This window comes from Fusarium vanettenii, assembly GCF_000151355.1.
Source record: "Fusarium vanettenii 77-13-4 chromosome 8 genomic scaffold NECHAsca_17_chr8_1_0, whole genome shotgun sequence".
In the NCBI taxonomy this organism is placed as follows: domain Eukaryota; kingdom Fungi; phylum Ascomycota; class Sordariomycetes; order Hypocreales; family Nectriaceae; genus Fusarium; species Fusarium vanettenii.
The window spans coordinates 885763-906387 of record NW_003315868.1 but is presented as its reverse complement, the minus strand read 5'-3'; the positions used below and the strand labels follow the sequence as shown (position 1 = coordinate 906387).

At 49.2% G+C, this 20625-nt stretch overlaps 9 protein-coding genes across 9 annotated transcripts; 4 read left to right on the top strand and 5 right to left on the bottom strand.

Moving 5' to 3' along the window:
* Positions 1-2046: 2046 nt before the first annotated feature.
* NECHADRAFT_46191 (uncharacterized protein) lies at positions 2047-3729 on the bottom strand (the record flags this gene model as incomplete). Its single annotated transcript, XM_003046965.1, has 5 exons — positions 2047-2409; positions 2475-2959; positions 3042-3209; positions 3261-3546; positions 3622-3729. The coding sequence occupies 5 exons, from the start codon at positions 3727-3729 to the stop codon at positions 2047-2049; spliced, it is 1410 nt and encodes a 469-aa protein (XP_003047011.1).
* An 879-nt stretch (positions 3730-4608) lies between these two features.
* Positions 4609-5826, bottom strand: NECHADRAFT_83559 (uncharacterized protein; the record flags this gene model as incomplete). Its single annotated transcript, XM_003046964.1, has 1 exon — positions 4609-5826. One exon carries the CDS (start codon positions 5824-5826, stop codon positions 4609-4611), a length of 1218 nt encoding a protein of 405 aa, XP_003047010.1.
* An 861-nt stretch (positions 5827-6687) lies between these two features.
* Positions 6688-8337, top strand: NECHADRAFT_95360 (uncharacterized protein; the record flags this gene model as incomplete). The annotated part of the gene is made up of 7 exons (XM_003047122.1): positions 6688-6969; positions 7032-7190; positions 7239-7333; positions 7399-7558; positions 7621-7727; positions 7783-8091; positions 8145-8337. The coding sequence occupies 7 exons, from the start codon at positions 6688-6690 to the stop codon at positions 8335-8337; spliced, it is 1305 nt and encodes a 434-aa protein (XP_003047168.1).
* Positions 8338-9640: 1303 nt separating this feature from the next.
* Positions 9641-11161, top strand: NECHADRAFT_95359 (glycoside hydrolase family 54; the record flags this gene model as incomplete). The annotated part of the gene is made up of 1 exon (XM_003047121.1): positions 9641-11161. The coding sequence occupies one exon, from the start codon at positions 9641-9643 to the stop codon at positions 11159-11161; it is 1521 nt and encodes a 506-aa protein (XP_003047167.1).
* A 232-nt stretch (positions 11162-11393) lies between these two features.
* Positions 11394-11994, bottom strand: NECHADRAFT_46298 (uncharacterized protein; the record flags this gene model as incomplete). Its single annotated transcript, XM_003046963.1, has 2 exons — positions 11394-11666; positions 11716-11994. 2 exons carry the CDS (start codon positions 11992-11994, stop codon positions 11394-11396), a joined length of 552 nt encoding a protein of 183 aa, XP_003047009.1.
* A 449-nt stretch (positions 11995-12443) lies between these two features.
* On the bottom strand, positions 12444-13519 carry NECHADRAFT_95358 (uncharacterized protein; the record flags this gene model as incomplete). Its single annotated transcript, XM_003046962.1, has 2 exons — positions 12444-13412; positions 13460-13519. 2 exons carry the CDS (start codon positions 13517-13519, stop codon positions 12444-12446), a joined length of 1029 nt encoding a protein of 342 aa, XP_003047008.1.
* Positions 13520-14373: 854 nt separating this feature from the next.
* Positions 14374-17319, bottom strand: NECHADRAFT_83555 (uncharacterized protein; the record flags this gene model as incomplete). Its single annotated transcript, XM_003046961.1, has 6 exons — positions 14374-14512; positions 14545-14591; positions 14765-14816; positions 14907-15254; positions 15349-15470; positions 15535-17319. The coding sequence occupies 6 exons, from the start codon at positions 17317-17319 to the stop codon at positions 14374-14376; spliced, it is 2493 nt and encodes an 830-aa protein (XP_003047007.1).
* Positions 17320-18031: 712 nt separating this feature from the next.
* Positions 18032-19064, top strand: NECHADRAFT_83554 (uncharacterized protein; the record flags this gene model as incomplete). Its single annotated transcript, XM_003047120.1, has 2 exons — positions 18032-18144; positions 18200-19064. The coding sequence occupies 2 exons, from the start codon at positions 18032-18034 to the stop codon at positions 19062-19064; spliced, it is 978 nt and encodes a 325-aa protein (XP_003047166.1).
* Positions 19065-19396: 332 nt separating this feature from the next.
* NECHADRAFT_83553 (uncharacterized protein) lies at positions 19397-20489 on the top strand (the record flags this gene model as incomplete). Its single annotated transcript, XM_003047119.1, has 2 exons — positions 19397-19914; positions 19970-20489. 2 exons carry the CDS (start codon positions 19397-19399, stop codon positions 20487-20489), a joined length of 1038 nt encoding a protein of 345 aa, XP_003047165.1.
* Positions 20490-20625: the final 136 nt, after the last annotated feature.

The window sequence follows — 20625 nt, the reverse complement described above, 5'->3', positions numbered from 1 at the left end:
TCTAACTTTAGGATTTCTTTAATATTTTTACTTTTTATAGTAGTAATTACTATATTATTAATATTTTAAATATTCTTATAGTATTATTAATTTTAAATTTACTAAGTAATAGCTATATAATTAATAAGTCCTCTAAGTTTTTTTATTTTAGTAATTATAATAATAACTTAGGTATAGAGTTACTTAACCTCTTTATTATTATTATTTATTTCTTTATTGCTATTAAGATTAGCCTAAGCTAATACAATAGGGATAAATAAGTAATTAATAAGTAAGACCTATTAATAATTATTACTAAGAATAGCCTAAGTAGCTATTATATTTAATATTATTTAAGGTAATATAAGTAATCCTTTAAATAAGAGCTATTAATATATAATAAGAGGATATTTCTTAAGGGATAAACTAGTTATATTAGTTTATATTAGTAAAAAAGAATATTATATAACCTTAAAAGATAATATAATATTATATCTAGTAATATACTTAAGGTATTAAGTATAATTAAGTTATATTAATAGCTAAGGTAGTTATTATATAAGAAAATATAATAAGCATATTTTATATATTTATTTAGTCTTTGGGTTAAATATAGTTAAGTCGAGTCGAGTTATCGGCGTTTAACTTATATAGTCGAGGGAAATCGAATTAATTTTATTTAACTTATATATCTTCCTGCCCTATAATTAGCTAACGTAGTGGGGTTGGCTTTCTGCCCGGCGTTATTGCCCTCGACTATGTCATGGCCGTGATACTTAAGATAATTATTATAAAAATAAGTATATTATATCTTATTAATAAGATTAATATTAAGGTTCTTATATTAATAAAGGGTTATAATAATATCTTTTATCTTAGACTTAGAGGTAAAAAATCTAAATCTTTTTATTTAAATAATAAAGGCTATAATAGCTTTTTATTTTTTATTTATAAAGACTTTTAGTCTATTAACTTAATAAAGCATAGATCTAATCTCTAGTCTTCTTATAATCCTCTAAATAAAGATAAAAAAGGATCTAAGGTAATAAGTATTAATAATATAAAATAAGAGAAATTAAATTATATTAATAGAGGTATTATAATAAAGGCCCTAAGTATATTATATATATAATATTATAATTTCCTAGGTAGCCTTAAGATTTACCTTATTTAATATAATAAATATAAATATAAAAGAGGTATTTTTTATTAATTAGTATTATAAAATATAGCTAAAATAGGTAATAATTATATATAAGTAAGGATATTATTAAGTATGGGGTCTATATTATAATTTTATAGTTATATTATAATTTTATAGTTATATTATAATTTTATAGTTATATTATAATTTTATAGTTATATTATAATTTTATAGCTAACCTAGCTTATGAGCTTAGCTCGCCTAGGTCGCTAGACCTATATAAGCCAACGGGTAGGTTATAATATTATAATATATTAAAGATCTATTCTTTATTATAATTATAGCCTGGCCCTCGATGGGTTAACTAAGCCTTAAGATCATATTATGCATGACAGGGACGCTGGGGAGCGATTTTCATCTGCAGGGGTGTCACTGTCCACCAACGCTGGCATTGCTCGAAGACCATCCAAGCGACCAGGCCAAGGCCATTGCATCGTCGACATCCGAATTAGTGACTTCGATCACTTCTATCAAATAAAGGCAAATAGTCAGACTGTGCGTCGGAATCAAATGACTGTCTCTTAGAAGAAATGTCGTTTGCAACATCGTTGACCTATTCTTCTTGAAGCTTAGATAACGTCGTCAGGCTCCTTGTATATTGATCATGGGCATCCAACATTCCCAAACATAGCTACTTGCTCAGGCTTCGTGCCGGGGGCGGGGGGGTGTTTGGGACGGTTCCATTCCAACAACAACTTTATTAATATCTCGTGATAACCACCAACACCAACCAATCTCAAGAAACTAAAGGTCAACATGCTCTTCATATGCGCTCTGATGAGTCTCGTCTCCAAACTCATTTCCACAGCGTGGTGTGATGATTTCAACCGAGTCCTCACGTGGAGCTACCGGGGCTTCGCCGACTAGGTGGTGTAGATGAATGTCTTTTGCTCAAAGTCGGTTCGGTCGGCGAATGAACCCACCAAGTCACAATCTCCGTTCCGTTGCTCCGCGGCAGCGGCTACACGTCTACGGTTCTGTGCAAATGAGATGGCCCAGTAAAGTCCCATCAGGCCGGCACAAATACAATAGCACGCTAACATGGCGACGAATCCTCCAGTGTATGCCGGAGCCTGGGATTCCTGGAAGGTCTGGGGCCCAATGAGGTTGCCGACGGCGTAACCAATGTAAAGGAGAGCATACTGCACACTCTTCTTTGTGCTACCAGCTGTATTAGCCTGAGCCAGGGAAATGCCAACAACGTAAGGACCAAAGTAGGTGTAGAGCTGGGGAGCATATTGGTCAGCCAGCGGTAGGGACTAGGGACTAGGTATCTGGATTGAGAACTCACCATGTAAATCCCCAGCATCTGAGGGCCAATATCTTCCCTTGGAATCGTGTAGACCATGATTGCACCGGCAATAGGAATAATGCATGCCAGCATACTGGCGAGACAACGCCGGTTGTGCCACTTTCCTGCCACCCAGGACCAGAAGAAGGTCGTGAGAGTGAATGCGACATCAGTCGGCATATTGAGGAGCGAGGTTTGCTGCTCCGTGAATCCAAGGTTGTTGATGATGATGCTGCTGAAGGTTTGGAGTCCTCCGTTGGGAATGTTGATGGAGATGTTGAAGCAGAACAAGATCCATGTCCTGGGATCATAGAGAGCCTCGCGCGCTTGGTACCACTTCCATTTTCTATTGGCAATTCCAGTCTGGTTCTCGGCAAGGCGTTGGACGATGTGGTATTTCTGTCGCTCGTCCAGGAATTTGGCATTCATAGGGGTGTCGGGGAGGTACCACAGAACGAACAGGGACCAAGCGAATGAGATGGAGCCTGTTGGTAAAATTAGGAAATTGTCGTGAGTTGGGTTTCGGAGGAAGCATGCCGTTGACAATATAAATGTATTGCCAGACACTGAGAGGCGCACTGGCCGGAATGTGGCTGAGGGCCCATGACAAAAAGCCGTTGTGGATGGAACTTGCGGATGCAAATACGAGGGCATTGCGAGGGGGCTGTTCAGACTTCTTGTAGAATCCTGCAATGATGATGGAGATGGAGGGAACAATAATAGCCTCGAGGGCACCTGAACGGGTTTATTAGTGTTATTTGGCCTAGTCCATGGCATCGGACTTACCCATGAGGAACCGCAGGGCCATCAGCCCGCCCCAGTTGTGAGTCGCAGGCGTGATGAGTGCCATGGCAGACCAGCAAAGAGAACAGCAAGCCAGATACTTGGCTGAGGGCAGCCTGTGGACCAAGTACATGGATGGCCACATACCAGCCACGGCACCAATGGCCAGGATGGAACCGGCCCAAGAATACTGCTGGCCTTTGAGATTGAGATCTTCCTTTAGGCCGTAGATGGCAGCATTGCTCAGGGCGACCTTGTCAACTGCGCCGAGATTGGCAGTCATGAAGAGCTAGAGTCACCCAAGTCAGCGATTGGAATGGATATGACCCGAGGAAAGGTGTAGGATTAGGAAGTTTCAACGCACCATTGGCAACAGAATCCAATCCATCTTCCGCAGCGTCTTCTTCTCCTCCTCAGGAGTCAGAGGTGCTAGGTCAGCGCAGCGAGAAAGCCACTGTGCAGCCTCATCCATGGATTCCGAGACGCCCTTCTTAACGCTCTCGCTTGCCTCGAGGGCATCGGGCATCGCGTCTTCCTTCTTCGACTCCGACATTGTATGAAAGAAAAGGCTAGAGGGGGGCAGTTGGTGCAGAAAGGGTCGAGATGAGGTAGGGGCTCAGTAATGCACTGTAAGGAAACGTTGGGGATTCTCGTCAGGGCCATGCAGATACTTATAGATGGATGTCGCTCAGGAGGTTATCTGTCGCCGGATACAGGACCGGGTCGACCTTCCTCCACGACATGACCATAATGAGGGCAGCGGGGCAAAGCGACCAGCCACCCTGGACTAAAGGTAAGGTGAGGTTGCTAGTTCCCTATCCTGTTCTTGTCATTGGATGAACCTACACCCACTCTAACCTTGAGGAGGCCATCCCCGCGCTGCCGGAAAATAGTGAGGTTAGATGCCCAACCTTGCCCCGGTTGTTAACCCTTTCTCGAGTCATGATTGTTGAAGATGTGAGTGCCGATGGGACGTACTTGGTCGACAAATCAGAATCAATACATGCAACTAGTATTCATGCTCGCAGACAAATCTAGACTTTTGACTTTAATGACAGTTGACAAAGGGGTCATGCACTTTTTAGGGGCTGAGGCTTGAGCTCGGAAAGACCATTCTATACAGGGATCAAGGCCTCACGATCAAGATGCTATACCAACATCATGATACAAGGAGAAAGACGGGGCTTCTGGGGGCGGCTCCGAATCCTACTCATGGATTGTGGCGTCAAGACCAGGCGCTGATAGAGGCGCTTTGGGAAGGTGTACAAGTAGTTATGGGATGAATGATATCAACAGAGGCTCAGATTATGGGGAGACTTGTGGAGTCATCTACATAGTCCACTCGGAATTCTTAGATTCTAGCACGTCGAATCGCAGCCTGGTCTGCTTGGATGTCCCTTCCCAGATCAAACGGCGTGAGCATCTCGCATCCTTTGGTCGTCACAAGGGCCGTGTCGCCGTAGCGAGCACCCCCCACGCCGTACTGGTAAACACCTGGCTCGATGCCGACAACGTCGCCCTCTTGAAGCACAGTCTGCTCGCCCTCCATGATACGGAATCCAACACCACCGCATCCGATAGAACGACCCGTTCCGTGCTGCATGCCCTCGGTAAATCCGCGACGTGCAATGACTTCCGCTGCGGCAGCGTGAACCTCTTCTGCTCTTACTCCTGCGCGAACCACCTTCCACGCCGCTGCTGAAGCCTCACGCGCGGCGCTGAGTACATTGAGAACATCCTCAGGAAGCTCCTTGGTGCCCACTGCGATAGGACGGTCGAAACACATGTCGTGTCCAACCAGTGTAGGGGTGCAGCAGCAGATCTGAACAAGCTCACCATCCCTCATGATACGGTTCGAGGCCACGGAATGGGCATGCGCCGAACGGATGCGGCCGCTACCAACGACAGTGAAGCTGGAGCCGAGCGGCGAGTTGTTCTCGTCACCCTCGAGATACTTGGATGCCTGCTCCACGGCAGCAGTGTAGCCGCGGAGAGCAACTCTCCACTCCGGGACACCAGGAGCAGTGGCCTCCCGAGCTCCCTTGAACTTTTGAGCAGCAACATCAGCACAGCTTCTGAGAATCCTGGTTTGTGCCGCATCGCCGTCGCGGCGAACTTGACTGATCAAGGTAGAGGCGTCCACAATGTCTGCTGACGCCAGCTTGTTCTTGAGTAACTCAAGATTAGCTGCCGTGACGGTATTGGAATCAAGACCGATCATGGCAGCCTTTGGAGCCACTTTTTGAATGTATGAGGCAAGGGCATCACCGAACGATCGGTACATTCCCGGCTCGTCCCAATCACCCCATTCAGCCACGATCTCTTGGGTGCATTTCGTGCGGATGATGGGGGCTTCGATTCGGGGTGAGATGAACGCAGGCGCAGCGTTGGGCCGTATGACGAGGAAAATAGGCCTTACATCCGGCAGGCCATCGAGTCCGGTGAAGAAGCGGTGGTTCGCTGTGCCGTGGAGCACGAGAAGATCCATTCCGGCCCCCTTGATTGCATTTTGCACTCGGACGACCCGGCTGCGAATATCTGCTTGTGTCGGGAGGATTGACAGAGCCATGGCTTCAGATCTCTTTTCTCTGTGATGGATGCTGAGGTTGGTAGATAACTGGGAGGTAAAGAGTAATCGAAGTAAAGGTATCAGGGTTTCTATTGTTTGGTAACTCGTGGTTGAACCTCGTCTGATACTTATCCTCGTGCCGGCGCTTCTTAGAGGGGAAAAGAAAACCTCGCAACAAGAAAGTAGAAGGTCGATACGCTCCGAAAGTCGTTTCATTGAGCATTCTGACGAATCTCTAGGTAGGTGGTTTCGCGTGATGCGCTCCATGATTAACATGGTGGGGACACCATGACGGTTTTGACAGTCTCTGGGAAGAGGAAGGTCGACCCGTCAGGCTAATGACGCAGGTTAGCACTCCTAGTGAAGATCGGTCCACCAATGACAACTGCTGTGCAGACTTCTGGAGCTGACTTTGGCTTTGCCCGATCTAGATCGTACCGACCTTCCCTCAAAATACAACCAGGGCCAGAAAAGAGGGTCTAAAATGTCGGTTCGCCAACGACAACCAATGAACCGATCATTTATGATTCTTGCAAAGCACGACGGCAGGAAACCTGAATTGAGATTTGGGGATTAGATGTGTCTAACCCTGCAATGCTGGAGTTAGTTACAGGTCACAGGATACCATCAATCCCACCTACGGGTCCGGTCTCGGAGCGCATCGACCTTCCAATCCATGGCTCGAGTTGGAATTCGTGTGTGTGATGAAGAGACATGATGCTATTTACGTGACTACCCGAAATATATATTTAGTCACATTGGTGCACAGTGATAACTGCCGAAACGTCCTGTACGCATTTCAACTCTACTCTCTCCTTAGAACCACCCTCCACGATAAGACGGCCAGGCCAATACGAGACCATGGCGGTTCCACGCGAAAGCACCAACATTGTCGTTGTTGGAGGAGGCGGCACAATAGGTTCTTCAACGGCTCTCCATCTTATTCGATCCGGATATAAGCCTACCAACATCACCGTCTTGGACGTGTATCCAATTCCGTCGTCTCAATCAGCCGGCCACGACCTCAATAAGATTATGAGTATCCGAATTTTAAACAAGCCGGATTTGCAGCTATCCTTGGAGGCTCTGGATATGTGGAATAATGATCCATTGTTCAGACCCTTCTTCCACAACGTGGGCATGGTGAGTCATTAACCCAGCTTTGTTATCACCATCATCTTAGTCTCATACTTACCCACTTGGAGGTTAATTGCTCCTCGTCAGATAAAGGAATCCAAGGTTTGCGACGGGCCCGTCAAAATCTGATCAATGCAAAGAGCGACCTAGAGAAGACGAATGTCTGGCTAGATAACGAAGATGAGATTCTGGCCGAGATGCCAGCTTTCACGCGAGAGCAAGTCAAAGTAATTTTCATCCGCGAAGGATGGTAAAATGAAGCTTACGCAACCCAGGGATGGAAGGGGGTCCACAGTCTGGACAGCGGCTGGCTTGCTGCAGCCAAGGCCATCAACGCTATCGGAAATTTTCTTCGAGACCAGGGCGTCAAGTTTGGATTCGGCCGGCACGTATGACCAGAACTCTGAAGGTACCTCACATTAACATGCACCACAGGGCCGGGACTTTCGCTCAACCTCTCCTGTCTGATGATGGGAAGACTTGCACTGGCGTACAAACACTCGATGGCGCAAAATACTATGCCGACAAGGTAGTTCTAGCTACCGGTGCTTGGAGCCCGGCTTTGGTCAATCTCGAAGGGCAATGCGTTTCAAAGGTAAGAACATGTAACCACTTGCACAGTCGTGGCTTAGGATTCCTCGCTAACGGGTTGTTTAGGCCTGGGTTTTCGCTCAGATTCAACTCACCCCTGAAGAGGCAGCCGAGTTCAAGAACGCACCTGTGATTTACGACGGTGAATACGGCTTCTTCTTTGAGCCAACGGAGTAAGTGGTTTCCTTGAATGCAGTTGAATTGACAACATGTTAAATATACCTCCAGGGAAAACATCATCAAGGTGTGCGATGAGTTTCCCGGCTTCACTCGCTTTCTTTCGCACAAGCCGTTTGGTTCCGATGTTGCGAAGCAGATTTCCGTTCCCCGATCTCACTCCCAACATCCCACAGATACCTACCCTGACGCTTCCGAAGGATCCATTCGCAAGGCAGTTGCTAGATTCCTGCCACGTTTTAAGGACCGACAACTCCTAAATCGGAGTATGTGCTGGTGCACAGATACTGCTGATGCCAACCTGTTGATTTGCGAGCACCCCCGGTGGAAGAACTTCATCCTGGCAACTGGAGATAGCGGGTAAGCCACGAGCCAAAACTCTACAGACGTCATTCCACTGATAGTTTCCGCAGACATAGCTTCAAGTTTCTGCCCAACATTGGAAAGCATGTAGTCGAGCTGATCGAGGGAACCCTCTCTGAAGACCTGGCGTATAATTGGAGATGGAGGCCTGGTGGTGATGCTCTGAAGTCTGGTCGAGCTGCTCATGCAAAGGATCTGGCTGATATGCCAGGCTGGAATCATGACCAAACCAGCAAGCTCTGAGCGAAGTTTAGTAATGCTATCACATCCTTTTATAACTTGTAACTCCGTGGCAATCGTTTGTAATCCAGATTTGATGGTAGGCTAAGTTGCTTACGCGATTAAAAAAAACTCATATTGGTGTGTTCTGACAGGTGGTACTCATGTGCATGTATCGGACAATCGACAGGAAGCCGAGACTCCTCCAACACCAATAGCCGATGATCATCACACACATTCACTTCCATACCACGGAACCTCGCACGGTAGTACTCAGGTAATCATGGGATTTACACTCTATTTTCCATCTTTAATACACTTTCGCATCAAATACATCCATTCAAAGGCAAAGGCTCGCAATCTTGTGGCCTCCTCCAGTCAATCACGTAGTACAGAATTCGAGAAACTCAACCCCGCATCCAAGCAAGCCGTAGTCTCAGGCTAGCCAGGAACGTGGAGCGAGACGGGTCTACTGTGAAACCGAATCTCTTGGTAGTAGTCTTGCTTCTATGGTTAACTTGAAGATATGGCAATGACGGTGATGTCGGCAATACGGCACATGAGGCGGGGAAGGTGGATGACTTTACTCCTGGCATTGCGTACGACTGACCTCGAAAAGGCCTGTTTTGTTTATTGCTCATCATGCGCTTACAGACATACCTGGTTCTCGAAATGCTACAACTTATAGGCGACCCAACCCGGATGAGGCCAGGGGGATGTTGCACAGCGGGCTACTACCCAATCTTTAGTACCTAATGTAACCTCTTCCCCACGTTTCGGCCCGCCCTTTCCCTCTATGGCATTAGTACAATTGCTTCTCGGCGTATCAGGAGATGACGGGACGGATAAGACGGAAGTTAAGCTTCGACTTTTTTATACCTAGTTGGAGTGCTCCCGAATGGCCTCACGGGAGTCATGAGGTAGTGGTCCTAGCCAGAAGGAGATATCAATTCATCGGAAGTACGTAGGCCGTTCCGAATGAAAGGCAGCATTTATTGGAAAATCCCTACCCCAGATTTGAAGTATGTATTCACGCGCGCCAATGAATAGCTCACGCACCATCCCATGTGGACGTGCTACCGGTTTCTGGTACGCGTGCCAATAGGCATCGTGGGGTTGATGTTGCTGGTCGTACATAAATACCCCAGGCTTGAAACCGAAAGACATGAGAATAAGAGACCAGAGATTAGACGAAGACGACTTTTATCACAACACTGACTTACTTCGGAGACTGTGTGAGCTTCTTGTTAACAACTCCGAAACGCTGGGACTTGCGTCTCGTCTACGGTTCTCTTACCAAAGCAACATCAATATTTTCAAATCAGACATGCATCCGAAACTGAATTTCGAACGCAGCTCCATGCTTGCTCTCAGCTTGGTTGCCGTTGCACCTCTTGTCACCGCTGGGCCCTGTGACATTTACTCCTCCGGCGGGACACCCTGCGTGGCGGCACACAGCACCACCCGGGCACTGTACAACGCCTATACCGGCTCCCTTTACCAGGTAAAACGCGGCTCCGACGGTGCCACGACCAACATTGCGCCGCGATCTGCCGGTGGTGTTGCCAATGCTGCTGCCCAAGACTCGTTCTGCGCTGGCACAACCTGTCTCATCACCATCATTTACGACCAGTCCGGTAAAGGCAATCATCTTACCCAGGCTCCTTCTGGCGCTTTCAAAGGCCCGGATGTTGACGGCAAGGATAACTTGGCCAGCGCCATTGGCGCACCGGTCACGCTGAACGGTCAGAAGGCCTATGGTGTCTTCATCTCGCCCGGCACCGGGTACAGGAACAATGCCGTTAGCGGCACTGCTACAGGAGATGCGGCGGAGGGCATGTACGCTGTGCTTGACGGGAGTCATTACAACGGTGACTGCTGCTTCGACTATGGCAATGCCGAGATCAGCAATACCGATACGGGCAACGGCCATATGGAGGCCATCTACTTTGGAGACAGCACCGTGTGGGGCTCCGGCTCCGGCTCTGGCCCCTGGGTCATGGCCGATCTGGAGAACGGCTTGTTCTCCGGCGCTAACCCTAAGCAAAACACCCAGGATCCTTCAATCTCATATCGATTCCTCACTGCGGCTGTAAAGGGGAGGCCAAACCAGTGGGCGATCCGTGGTGGCAATGCTGTGGCCAACTCGTTGTCGACATACTATAGCGGCGCGCGTCCAACCGTGTCTGGCTATAACCCCATGAGCAAAGAAGGAGCCATTATTCTCGGCATTGGTGGCGATAACAGCCATGGCTCACAAGGCACCTTCTACGAGGGCGCGATGACCTCTGGCTACCCATCTGATGCCACTGAGAACTCGGTGCAGGCGAACATTGTAGCCGCCAAGTATGCCACGACGTCATTGACCAGTGGCCCGGGTCTCACTGTTGGTTCTTCTGTCTCTCTAAGAGCCACCTCGAGTTGCTGCACGACACGTTACATTACACACTCTGGCTCCTCAGTCAACACGGCGGTGGTCTCGTCATCTAGCTCTACCACCCTCAAAAAGCAGGCCAGCTGGACAGTCCGTACCGGCCTAGCCTTTAGCGGGTGCTTCTCTTTTGAATCAAACGACACCCCCGGCAGTTTCCTACGACACTCTGCCTTCCAGCTTCAACTCGACGCCAACGACGGGGGTAAGCTATTCCATGAAGATGCTACGTTCTGCACCCAGGCTGGTCTCAATGGTCAGGGCAACAGTGTCCGATCCTGGAGCTATCCCACCCGTTACTTCCGCCACTATAACAATGTACTCTACATCGCGAGCAATGGCGGCGTTAATACATTTGATGCTACTGCGTTGTTTAACGACGACGCGAGCTTTGTAATCGGCGCTGGCTTTGCTTGAGGCCTGACAGGTCTCCGTGGTGTAGGAGCTAGCTCTCGTAGCAGGGGAGTTGTGCGATGGGAAGTACGAGTTACAAAATAGCGATCTGATAAGGCTACCAAAGCTGAGGTTTTCGATTGCCTTTAGAAGACTTCGCCCGCAATGAGAACTCGCTATGATATAGTATCTGTTTGCTTCAATTTCAAGAAGATTTCCCCCACAGCCTAGTGTATTCAACCGGCCCATAATCTGTCTAACCGATTCTTTGTTTCCTTCTCACCCAAACCTCTTTATCTACTCCTTCCGACACGCCCTCTACTTTCTCGGCAGGCTCTGTCTCTTTGATATCTCGTAATTGGACCTCCCACACCTTGAGTCTATAGGATCCTCTATCAGACATTCCAGAAAACACGTCGAAGGACCAGCCATGTTTGGGACAAGTCAATCCTGCGCTAAGAACCATCCCAAAGTCTTCAATATCGAATGGAGTGCCTTGTGATAAAGGGTATGAGGAATGAGGACAGGACTATGACGCTACATTAGATATGACACACAAAATCGAAGGGCTGGTTTACATGATCGACGGCATGGAATTTGCCCTTGTACTGAAAGACGAGAACTTGATCCGTCAACTCGCCTGCGAGGGCATCATCTCCAACGGGTACTTCTTCCGACTTGGAGCTATTCTCTTTTGAAACATGGAACGCTTTACATCCCGGTATTGACTTTGTGTTGCACTGCCGAAATTTTGATAGGTTGCCGGCATCATCAGCCCCAATGTCTGGGAACGATGAGCTGTGTCCTACAAACGCCCAATCAGCGCCCTGGCGAAAGAAGGGTCGAAACGCATTCATTGGAGATGGCCTTTTAGGTTCCCATGAAATGATTTGCTATTTGGCGGGATTCCCCGAGTTTGTTGCTCTTCTCGAAATTTTCGCGGCTTCGATGGCGCAAAATTGCTGGGCGAGATGCCTCGAGATAAGGAGCATGTGATAAATCACGTGCTCTTCGGCGTTGTCCCCGAGCCTAACCTAGAGGTCACCAACTTGATTTCTGATCTTTTGCATTGAGTTCAACGCAGCTAAGTGTAGAAAACATTTAGGTGCGCTTTACACTATGTTGAAATCAGTTCTTTTAGCATAGTCCTTCGTTAACTGCCCGCATCATAACACTATTACCCCCCTAGAGTCCCCATATGAAAAAGAGGAAGTGGAAGGACATGAAGAGGAGAAAAAAAAAAAGATAAAGTCATTAAACAACTGGAATCAAGCATCTCTTTGTTTCTTTTCGAACGCCTATTCGCTTACTGCAGACTATACTTCATTGGGGCACCATCTTTCTCTGCGCTCCTCAACATGATTTCCACAAACTCCACATCTGCCATGCCCTCTTCGGCAGATTGCAAAGGGTTCTGTTTCCCAGAGACCAAACTCTCTGCCCAGGCTGCGATTTCCTCACTGACGCCACTAGTTTCGGGAAATTCCTTGACAACTGCTTCACCACCGGCCGGCTTAACAATGACGGTGTTCCCAGACACCTTGACGGTGCCTCTCTCAAGGCCAAAGTCCCACTCAGAGGCTTCGATTTGAGACCCAAATGAGAATTGAACAGTTCCACTTGTGCCCGACTTTGTCTTGACAAGAGCGTTGACGGTGTCAGCCGGAGGAAGATGTTTTTGTGTCAAACTCGTCAGGGCGGAAACAGACGCTGCGCTTGAATCACCCTGAAGGAACAACCTGGTGGCAGCAGCATAATGAACACCTCCATCGAGCAAGGGGCCACCTTGGTACTGCGCCTGTCCCCGCCACGGTGTCGAATACCAAAGGTTATCTGGCGGTAACAAACAGAAGAATTTGACGTTGAAATGATCCACCTTGCCCAGTTTCTTTGCCTGGTCCGCAGCGTAGATATACTTTGGTATAAACCTATAGTTCTCAGCAAGAGAAAAGGTCACTCCATTCTTCGACGCAGTATCGATGAGCTTCTTAGCTGCGGCGACGTCTGGTGCGATAGGCTTCTCGGCCAATACATGCTTCCCCGCTTTGAGTGCTTGGTCGATGAACTCGGGTTGGGCGGAAATAGGAAGTGCGATGATGACTGCTGATATATCTTTTCGCAAGAGAAGATCTTTGTATGATTTTCCCTCGCCAGAATCGGACGAGTATAGGTTGACCTCGCCTTTGGTATTCAGAGTCGCTGTGTCCTTGGCTGACTTCAAAGACCGCGAATAGATGGCCTTGAGGCTCAAAGATGGGCATTTCATGATGCCGGGCTACAACCTCTTAGTTTTTGCTTTTAGAATTTCGTAGGTGGACTCACCATGTGCTCCATCTTGGCAAAGATGCCACCTCCAATGAGGGCAATACCAATTGGGTCCATGTTTGATGATCTCGTGTTTACAGGTTTGTCACAACATCAAGGTTTAGATTGGCAAACATCAGTGTGAGAAACGCAAAGAGCAGCCTCTTTATAAATCGAGATGAGGGGGCAACACCGCCCTCCTATTCACGTCCCCCCCTACACCTTTGTGCTAGTCAGCAAGACGCGCATGGCTAGCTGCGCGGAGGACACCTCTGCAATTAGTAACACAAGCAACAGAAGCAATCAGGGATCGATCAATAAGTGATATTATTGTTCCCTATGGCATGGAAGACGCTTGGGTTTCCCTGCCGCGCCCTGCTGACAAATCTCGTTCAATTCTTGCGTGAAGTGGAATTGGTTTCCTAACTAGGCAATAAAACCAGACCGTGGAGTAGTGGGCATAGTGACTGCTTTGAGTTATCCAACGCGCCGCTACTTGTCGGGCACAGATAGAAACCTATTTTTATTCTTCTTGCAAAGTTAAGATTCGCTCTCTATGTATAACTTGTATCATCTCGGGTTGAGGAGATGGTTGTGCGCAAAGCTGGAGTACTAGGATAAATCTTGAGCATGACCACCTCAAAGCACACCATAAGGACAGTCTCCGCCCTCAAAAGAAAAAGAAAATAGTTTGCTATTGCAATGTAGACGTAGATTAATAGGATGTGTGTGTTAGTGCACAACTGCTACTGGGGGAGGCTCAGTTGAGAAGGGCCTGTTCCGACGCGCCCGAAGTACGACCAAACTTCAAAACACCAAAAAGAAACCATCTCGACGTCTCTAACGGCCGTTCTAATGCGTAATCTGGGAATCGAACCCAGGGCTCCCCGACGTTACTCGAATGGCAACGGAGAATTTTACCACTAAACCAATTACGCTGTTGTGATGTTGTTGAGACCCATCTCGCTGGTGGGTTGTGGTGGTGATCCAGTCAGCAGGGATACATTAGGCCTCGACCTCCTCTCTTCTCGCAAAGATACACGAGGGGATAGGTTTCTTTCCCGTCTCGTACTATAGCATTGACTAGGTAGCTACTGCCTTACAATTGGCCGTGGCTATCGATCAGCCCAAGCAATGGTGAGAGCGCATGCTATGCTTTCACTTATGTATCAAAGTGCTGCAGGTCAGTACATCCTCTCGAGAAGCTCATGCTCGTTCAATAATTCCCACCGCTCTATTGGCACCATCCCTAATCCCTGTCGAGGTAATTTTCCGACACAGATAATTCCACCATGCCGTCAATCCGGTCGATTTCTCGCCTACCGACCTGAAGTGCCTTATCTTGTCACTATCATCTCTGATCTTAAACTGCATTCTATACAAGTGTGTTTCTTCCGTCTTTATGTTATGCATTCTCCCGGACCCTCAAAGCATGCATGTAGCATAATCTCTGCTTGCCCCTCACAAAACCCAGTCGCTCACTGAATTAAAGCATTTCAGCCCACTCGGCCCTCCAGCACTAGCTATCGCTCTCTCTACACAGCCTGCCTTGATCGTCAGAGGCAGAGTGAACGTCACTTCGTGGGTGGCCGTCCAAGATCCATCCGCGACCTCCCTATTGATCTTCCTCACATTCCACTCTGTGATCGCCCCACAGCCCTTCTCCTCTTTCTTTAGTTTCTCGCCGTTATCCGTCACCCAGTTGTTGGTGATGATGGTTATTTGGAAGAAAAATGAAAGGAGAAAGCCGTCCTCGAGGACTAGACAGTCAGCTCTTGGCGTGACGGGTCCTTGTGAACAAATTGGATGGTGGCTGCATGGACGAAGCGTGCATACCAAGCCATCTTTGTCGGTGGTCTAGAGAGAGTTAGTCCTTCACGATCTAGAAAAGGGAACAGAGAACTTACAATCGTTGGGGGATCGTTGCAATGAGATGGCATGCAGGTCCGCTGGCTTCTGCGTTAGATTCTGATGCTTGAGTATTATCTAGGGGACTTACACCATCACTTTGCGCGACAACCCTAAACACCTGGGGACCCAAAGGTGGGTCTGATGTGAAAAAGAACTCTACGTATGTGCCATCTGATCCGTACGTTAGTTTGTTCTGCCCCGTGAGTGGAGGGGAATCTTGGCGTCTCCCACTTGATGCTCATGTCTTTTCCCCCATCACCGCTAGCAAGCGTCGTCCCCTCATCCGAGGTTCCCACTCGCCAAGAACGGATATTCCCTCTCACGTCGATTGGGACGCCAAAGAACTGGATCGGGGGGAGAGACACCTCCCATTTCATCCCGGGACGGTCTGCCTCGGGAATGAAGACCCTTATCGAGTCCGCATTTGCGGGAGCTGAAGCTACAGCAGTCATGGTGTATGTTTGATAGCCTTGGACGCATTCTGGAGTTGCTGTTGTGGTCATTGTGATGGCTGGTGCTGGGACGCGAGGGGGTAGGGTTGTGCTGGAAGCAGTGGATATGAGGGTTGAGAAGGACGTTGATGTGGGCGGTTGAGTGGCCGATACTGTGCTGGATTCCACTGTTGATTCAGTGCTGGATGTCGTGCTGGATTCTATTTCCGATACTGTTCCAGTGATATCCGGGAGGCTAAAAGGCACATACCCTTGGAAGGAGTATGTCCCGATCGGGCCCCGTGCATCAGGAGTCGGCCTGAGAAGACAAACACCTCCGGTAAGGGAGGTTATAGTCGACCCAGAGACACTGCAACCGGTGACAATCCTGGTTGATGTGGTGCAGGTGGTTGTCGCACTGCCGTCGGCCGAACCGGTGCTGCAAGCGACAAAGACATCCGTGGCCGTCTCGGTAGCGTCGCATGTAGAACTGGAAGCTGACGTCTCGCGCTCCTTGGTCTTTGTTTTATCGTCTGGACGGCTCGACGGGTCGGGTTTGTTGTCTTCGGGAGGATCAGAGGGGCCCTGTGTACACTGACCAATAGAAGCCCCTAGCACCTGGATGCAGGGGAGGTAGAACGAGGGGAGGCCCGGAAGGTTGAAGACGACGTTGGTGATGGACGGCAGACCCCAGAGAATGATGCCCCCGAATGCCCCACCGCATCCTGGACATCCGACAAGCACTGGAACAACTGTCTCTTGGTCATCCTTGGTTGTAGTTATCCAAGTGTTGGTTGTCAAATCCGAGTTGGTGATGAGCTCGGTGGAGAATCCAGCCGGGGCTTCAGTCACGGTTCCAGTGATTGGGCTAATTGTGGTGGTTTCACTGGTCGTCTGGGACACAGATTGGGTAACGTCTTGGCCATCTGAGATGGGACTAGGCTCACTAGTTGAGCCAGAATCAGATCCGGGGGTTGAGTCTGAGCTGGGCCCAGTGGTAGTCGATGTAGGCTCGGTGGTGGAATCTGAACCCAGCCCATCAGAAGTAGTCAACCTTCCACTGCCACTTGTTGTGTCTGAGAGCGTAGGCAAGTCGGCGCTCCCGCTCTGAGCTGAGCCAGTGGTGGTAGTGGGAGTGTCTTGTGGTGTGTCAGAAGAACCAGTTGAACCGGAAAGCTCTGTCTCGGAAGATTCTACTGTGGTGGAGGGTTGAGACGACGAGTCACCAGCATCCCCTGGCGAGGGAAGGGTAGTAGTCTCCCCGTCGACAACCACGACTCGGTCAGAACCTAGAGAGATGGTATGGTGTCCGACTGTGTAAGCCGTTGGGGCCGGAGTGAGGGTAGTGTTGGCCAGGACAAGAACAGTGCCATCAACTACGCCGACGAGCCCAGAAGCAAGGGTGATTGTTTCGCGAACAACCCCCGTCTGAGTAGTCGTTGTGAGGAACGCATCTGAAGGGGCTGGCGTGCTGATGATCGCCGACAATGCAAGACCGTTTAGCGCGAGGAAGGAAAAGACTTTCGACAAGGCCATGGTTTGACTGGCACAGACGAAATCGCATGAGACTGGAGATCAAGGTGAATTGAGAAAGGTGAGCCAGTCGAGACTGAGAGAGTAAAACAATAAACCGGTAATGGGCAAGGGGAACCCGGTGCCGCCATTGAAGCAATCTCTCAGAGCCTGATTCTATACATGGAGTAACTTGGACCAATCGAGATGAGGGAGGACCGCCATGGATCCATCGCTAAAAAACTGAAACCTTTTATATCCCAGCTGAACTGCGCCGAGAGCCTCGAGTCGCACAGTTGGCGGCTTAGATTAAGCCATACACGATTATGACCCTATTAATGGAAAGAATATGGTCCTTGCCAAAGCGCTTATGCACTAATTCTCGTATCAATAAGATTAGGTAGGATTTGATAATGTCTTAGTCGTGAGACGAAAGTGCAGCAATGTGCAATGTGCAGCGCCTACATCTCGAATCAGCGATGTAGCCGGCTCGGCAGAGGCAGTCGATGGCATGGCGCAGTCCTAGGCCCCCGCATGTGGCTTCAAAATGCATGCCCCTGTAATAATGTCTTGTTCTCTCCTATCCCTTCACTTGTTGCATGACTACCAGGCTCGCGGGGGCTGTCTTGTGTAGGTGGCGGAGGGATAAAAGTCCCCAGCCCTACAAGAAGGGCCTGGCTGTTTTCCTGCGTAGCAACAGTCCTATCCAAGGCAGATCCCTTCAACCGCCTCAACAATGCATCTCAGACTTCATCAGGTGCTTCTGTTGCTGTTGAGCACCTGGCTCACAGTCTCCTTCTGCTTTTCCTTCCATGATGATGTATCATCATTTGCACGGCGAGATGAACCGTGAGTGACGCCCCCTCTAACATCAAATCCCCATAAGCGCTAAGTCCATCCACAGAAAGTGGTTGGCCCCCTTAAAGCGTGGATACAACCCATGCCGCAGCAGATGCAGTTCCAAGAGCTGCTGCCAACTCCCTCCATCCTCCTCCAACGAGGGAGACGCAGAAGGCGTATCTGTCCGCTCTCTAGATGCCCGGGCTTTGTTCGAGGTTGACGAAGACACCGTCGACGCCGAGATAGTCAGACGATTCGACGAGGGGAAGGTCAAGCTGATCTTCGACTCTGGTGCCGGTACCGACGACTCAACCTCGGCTTGGAAGCCCATCAGTGCCATCAACCCCAGGAGCAGGGCTTTTGACCTCGGTCTGAGCGCACTCTGCGGCTGCACCGGCCTCATCGTTTACTCCCAGAACGGAGCCTACGGGGCACACTTCTTCGAGGCCGCCGCGTGGGGACGTGGAGACGCTGCCTTCAAGGAGCATGTCGAAGACTTTCTCAAGAACGGTGCAAGAGGCTCGGGGGGACTTGCAGAGTTTACTGCACAGCTCACTAAGGACGGTGCAGACGTGGCAGCGTACATCCTAACTCCGCAGCAGGAGCTCCCTGATGAGGCTGAAGGGGCCCCAGGCTACGTCGAAGGCGAGCTCATGTACAAAGATCAGGTGCAGAAACTCGTTGACCTGCTGCCTGATATTATCCCTGGCCTTCGAGGTCATATCCAGGTGAACCATTACCAAGCTCTTGACGGCATGACAGGCGAGGATGGTGAAGACGTCAATCCCGGTCAAGCTAGACTCCTCGACACAACTGCCAGAGGCCGTATTCTGCTGCAATATGATCCTTCGAATAACGGAGTCAGAACGGTTCGTCTTTTTTTCGAGACAAAATTGATCTTTAATAGACAATTGGGTAACGCCGTCTAGAAGGAGTTGGTCTTGGCGACATGTGATGTATTAGCTAGTTTGGACAGAAGTGAAGTATCCCATAGCATTCAATCCTAAACCTGTTTTCCTATTTCCTAAGAAATACTGGAACCGATATGTTGTTGCTCAAATAGTATGGACTCAATCTCCGTGCTCCAACTGCAACCCGTGTGGGTGTACAGTTTGACCCTCAGGCACACATGTTCGGGGTGTATTAAACTAACGAGGCGCACCTCTGTAGCCAGTATTAGCCACCCATCTCTGCCTTCACAAGGCTGTCATTTGAGACACTGCACTTTCACTTCTTTCACCATCTTTAATCACTCTTAAAAATGGAGATGAAGACAGACAATCCCAGTCTTCCCTATAAGGACCCAACAGCAGATCCGAATGCTCGCATCTCGCCAGAGTCTCTCGCTTTAAGCGGAGCCTCGGATGCAGGTGATGTATCGCGCGTCCGGGCCCTTCTCTCCTCTCTCCCCGACGGGGCCGCCCTTCCTATCCCCCCAGATCAGTATTTAAGCCGTGCTCGATTTCGATCTGCAAGAAACGACCTTAGGGATGCTAGCAAGGCCGGAGATGTTGAGCTTGTCCGTAAAGTGGTCCAGGCATGGAGAGCAGATCCGTCTTTGGAGAACCCGACAACCGAAGACATGGATATGCCGATGATATTGGCGGCTCAGAATGCCAAGAGCGAAGTCGTTCGGTTTTTCCTTGACGAGGGGGTACCAGTTAGTCCAACGGCGATCAAGCTCGCCGCTAAAGAAGGCGATGAAGCTGTCGACGTTTTCCAGGCCTTCCTCGATCACGGCTGGGACATCAACTCGTTTGACCGTATTCCAGCCTTGCAGTATGGCTCTCTTTCCCTCTACTAGTGCATGTCGGTAGGCTGACATAGCTTCTAGTTCGGCTACTAAATCTCTCCCTTTGACAAAGTGGTTCCTGAAAAATGGGGCAGATCCTAACCTCATCAGCAAGGACGGCCATACGCCTCTGGACTTTGCCGTCACCCACTCAACGCCCGACATACCCTCCGTCATTGACCTTCTCCTCTCTTCAGGCGCCCTTGTGACACACAGCAATGCGCTGCACAACGCGCTCACCGCCACCTACCCTGACTCCAACTGCATTGCCATGATGGGGCTGCTCTTGGAAAAGGGGTTTGACGTCAACGCGTTGTCCTTTACGAACCGGCCCGAGTTCCAAAGCCGGAATCCGAGCACGGCGCTCCACTGGGCCGTCAGGAAACACAGCGCCAGGAGAGGCAGGAAGAACATGTTGGCCAGGGTGAGGTGGCTGCTGGACCACGGGGCGGATGTGGAGGTGAGGGACTCGAAGGGCAAGACTCCGGTCGAGGGGGTGAGTGATGAGGCTCTGATTGAGCTTTTGCGTGGCAAGAAGGATTTCAGAAAGGCAACAGCATAATTTCAATTCAACAAGGCCACTTCGTTGGCATCGGGACAGGATGCTATCATGTCATAATAGTGTGCTTGACATAGTCGAAGCACGACCCTTGATGGGACAACTGAACCAGATGGTAGTAAGTTCAACAGCATTCAAT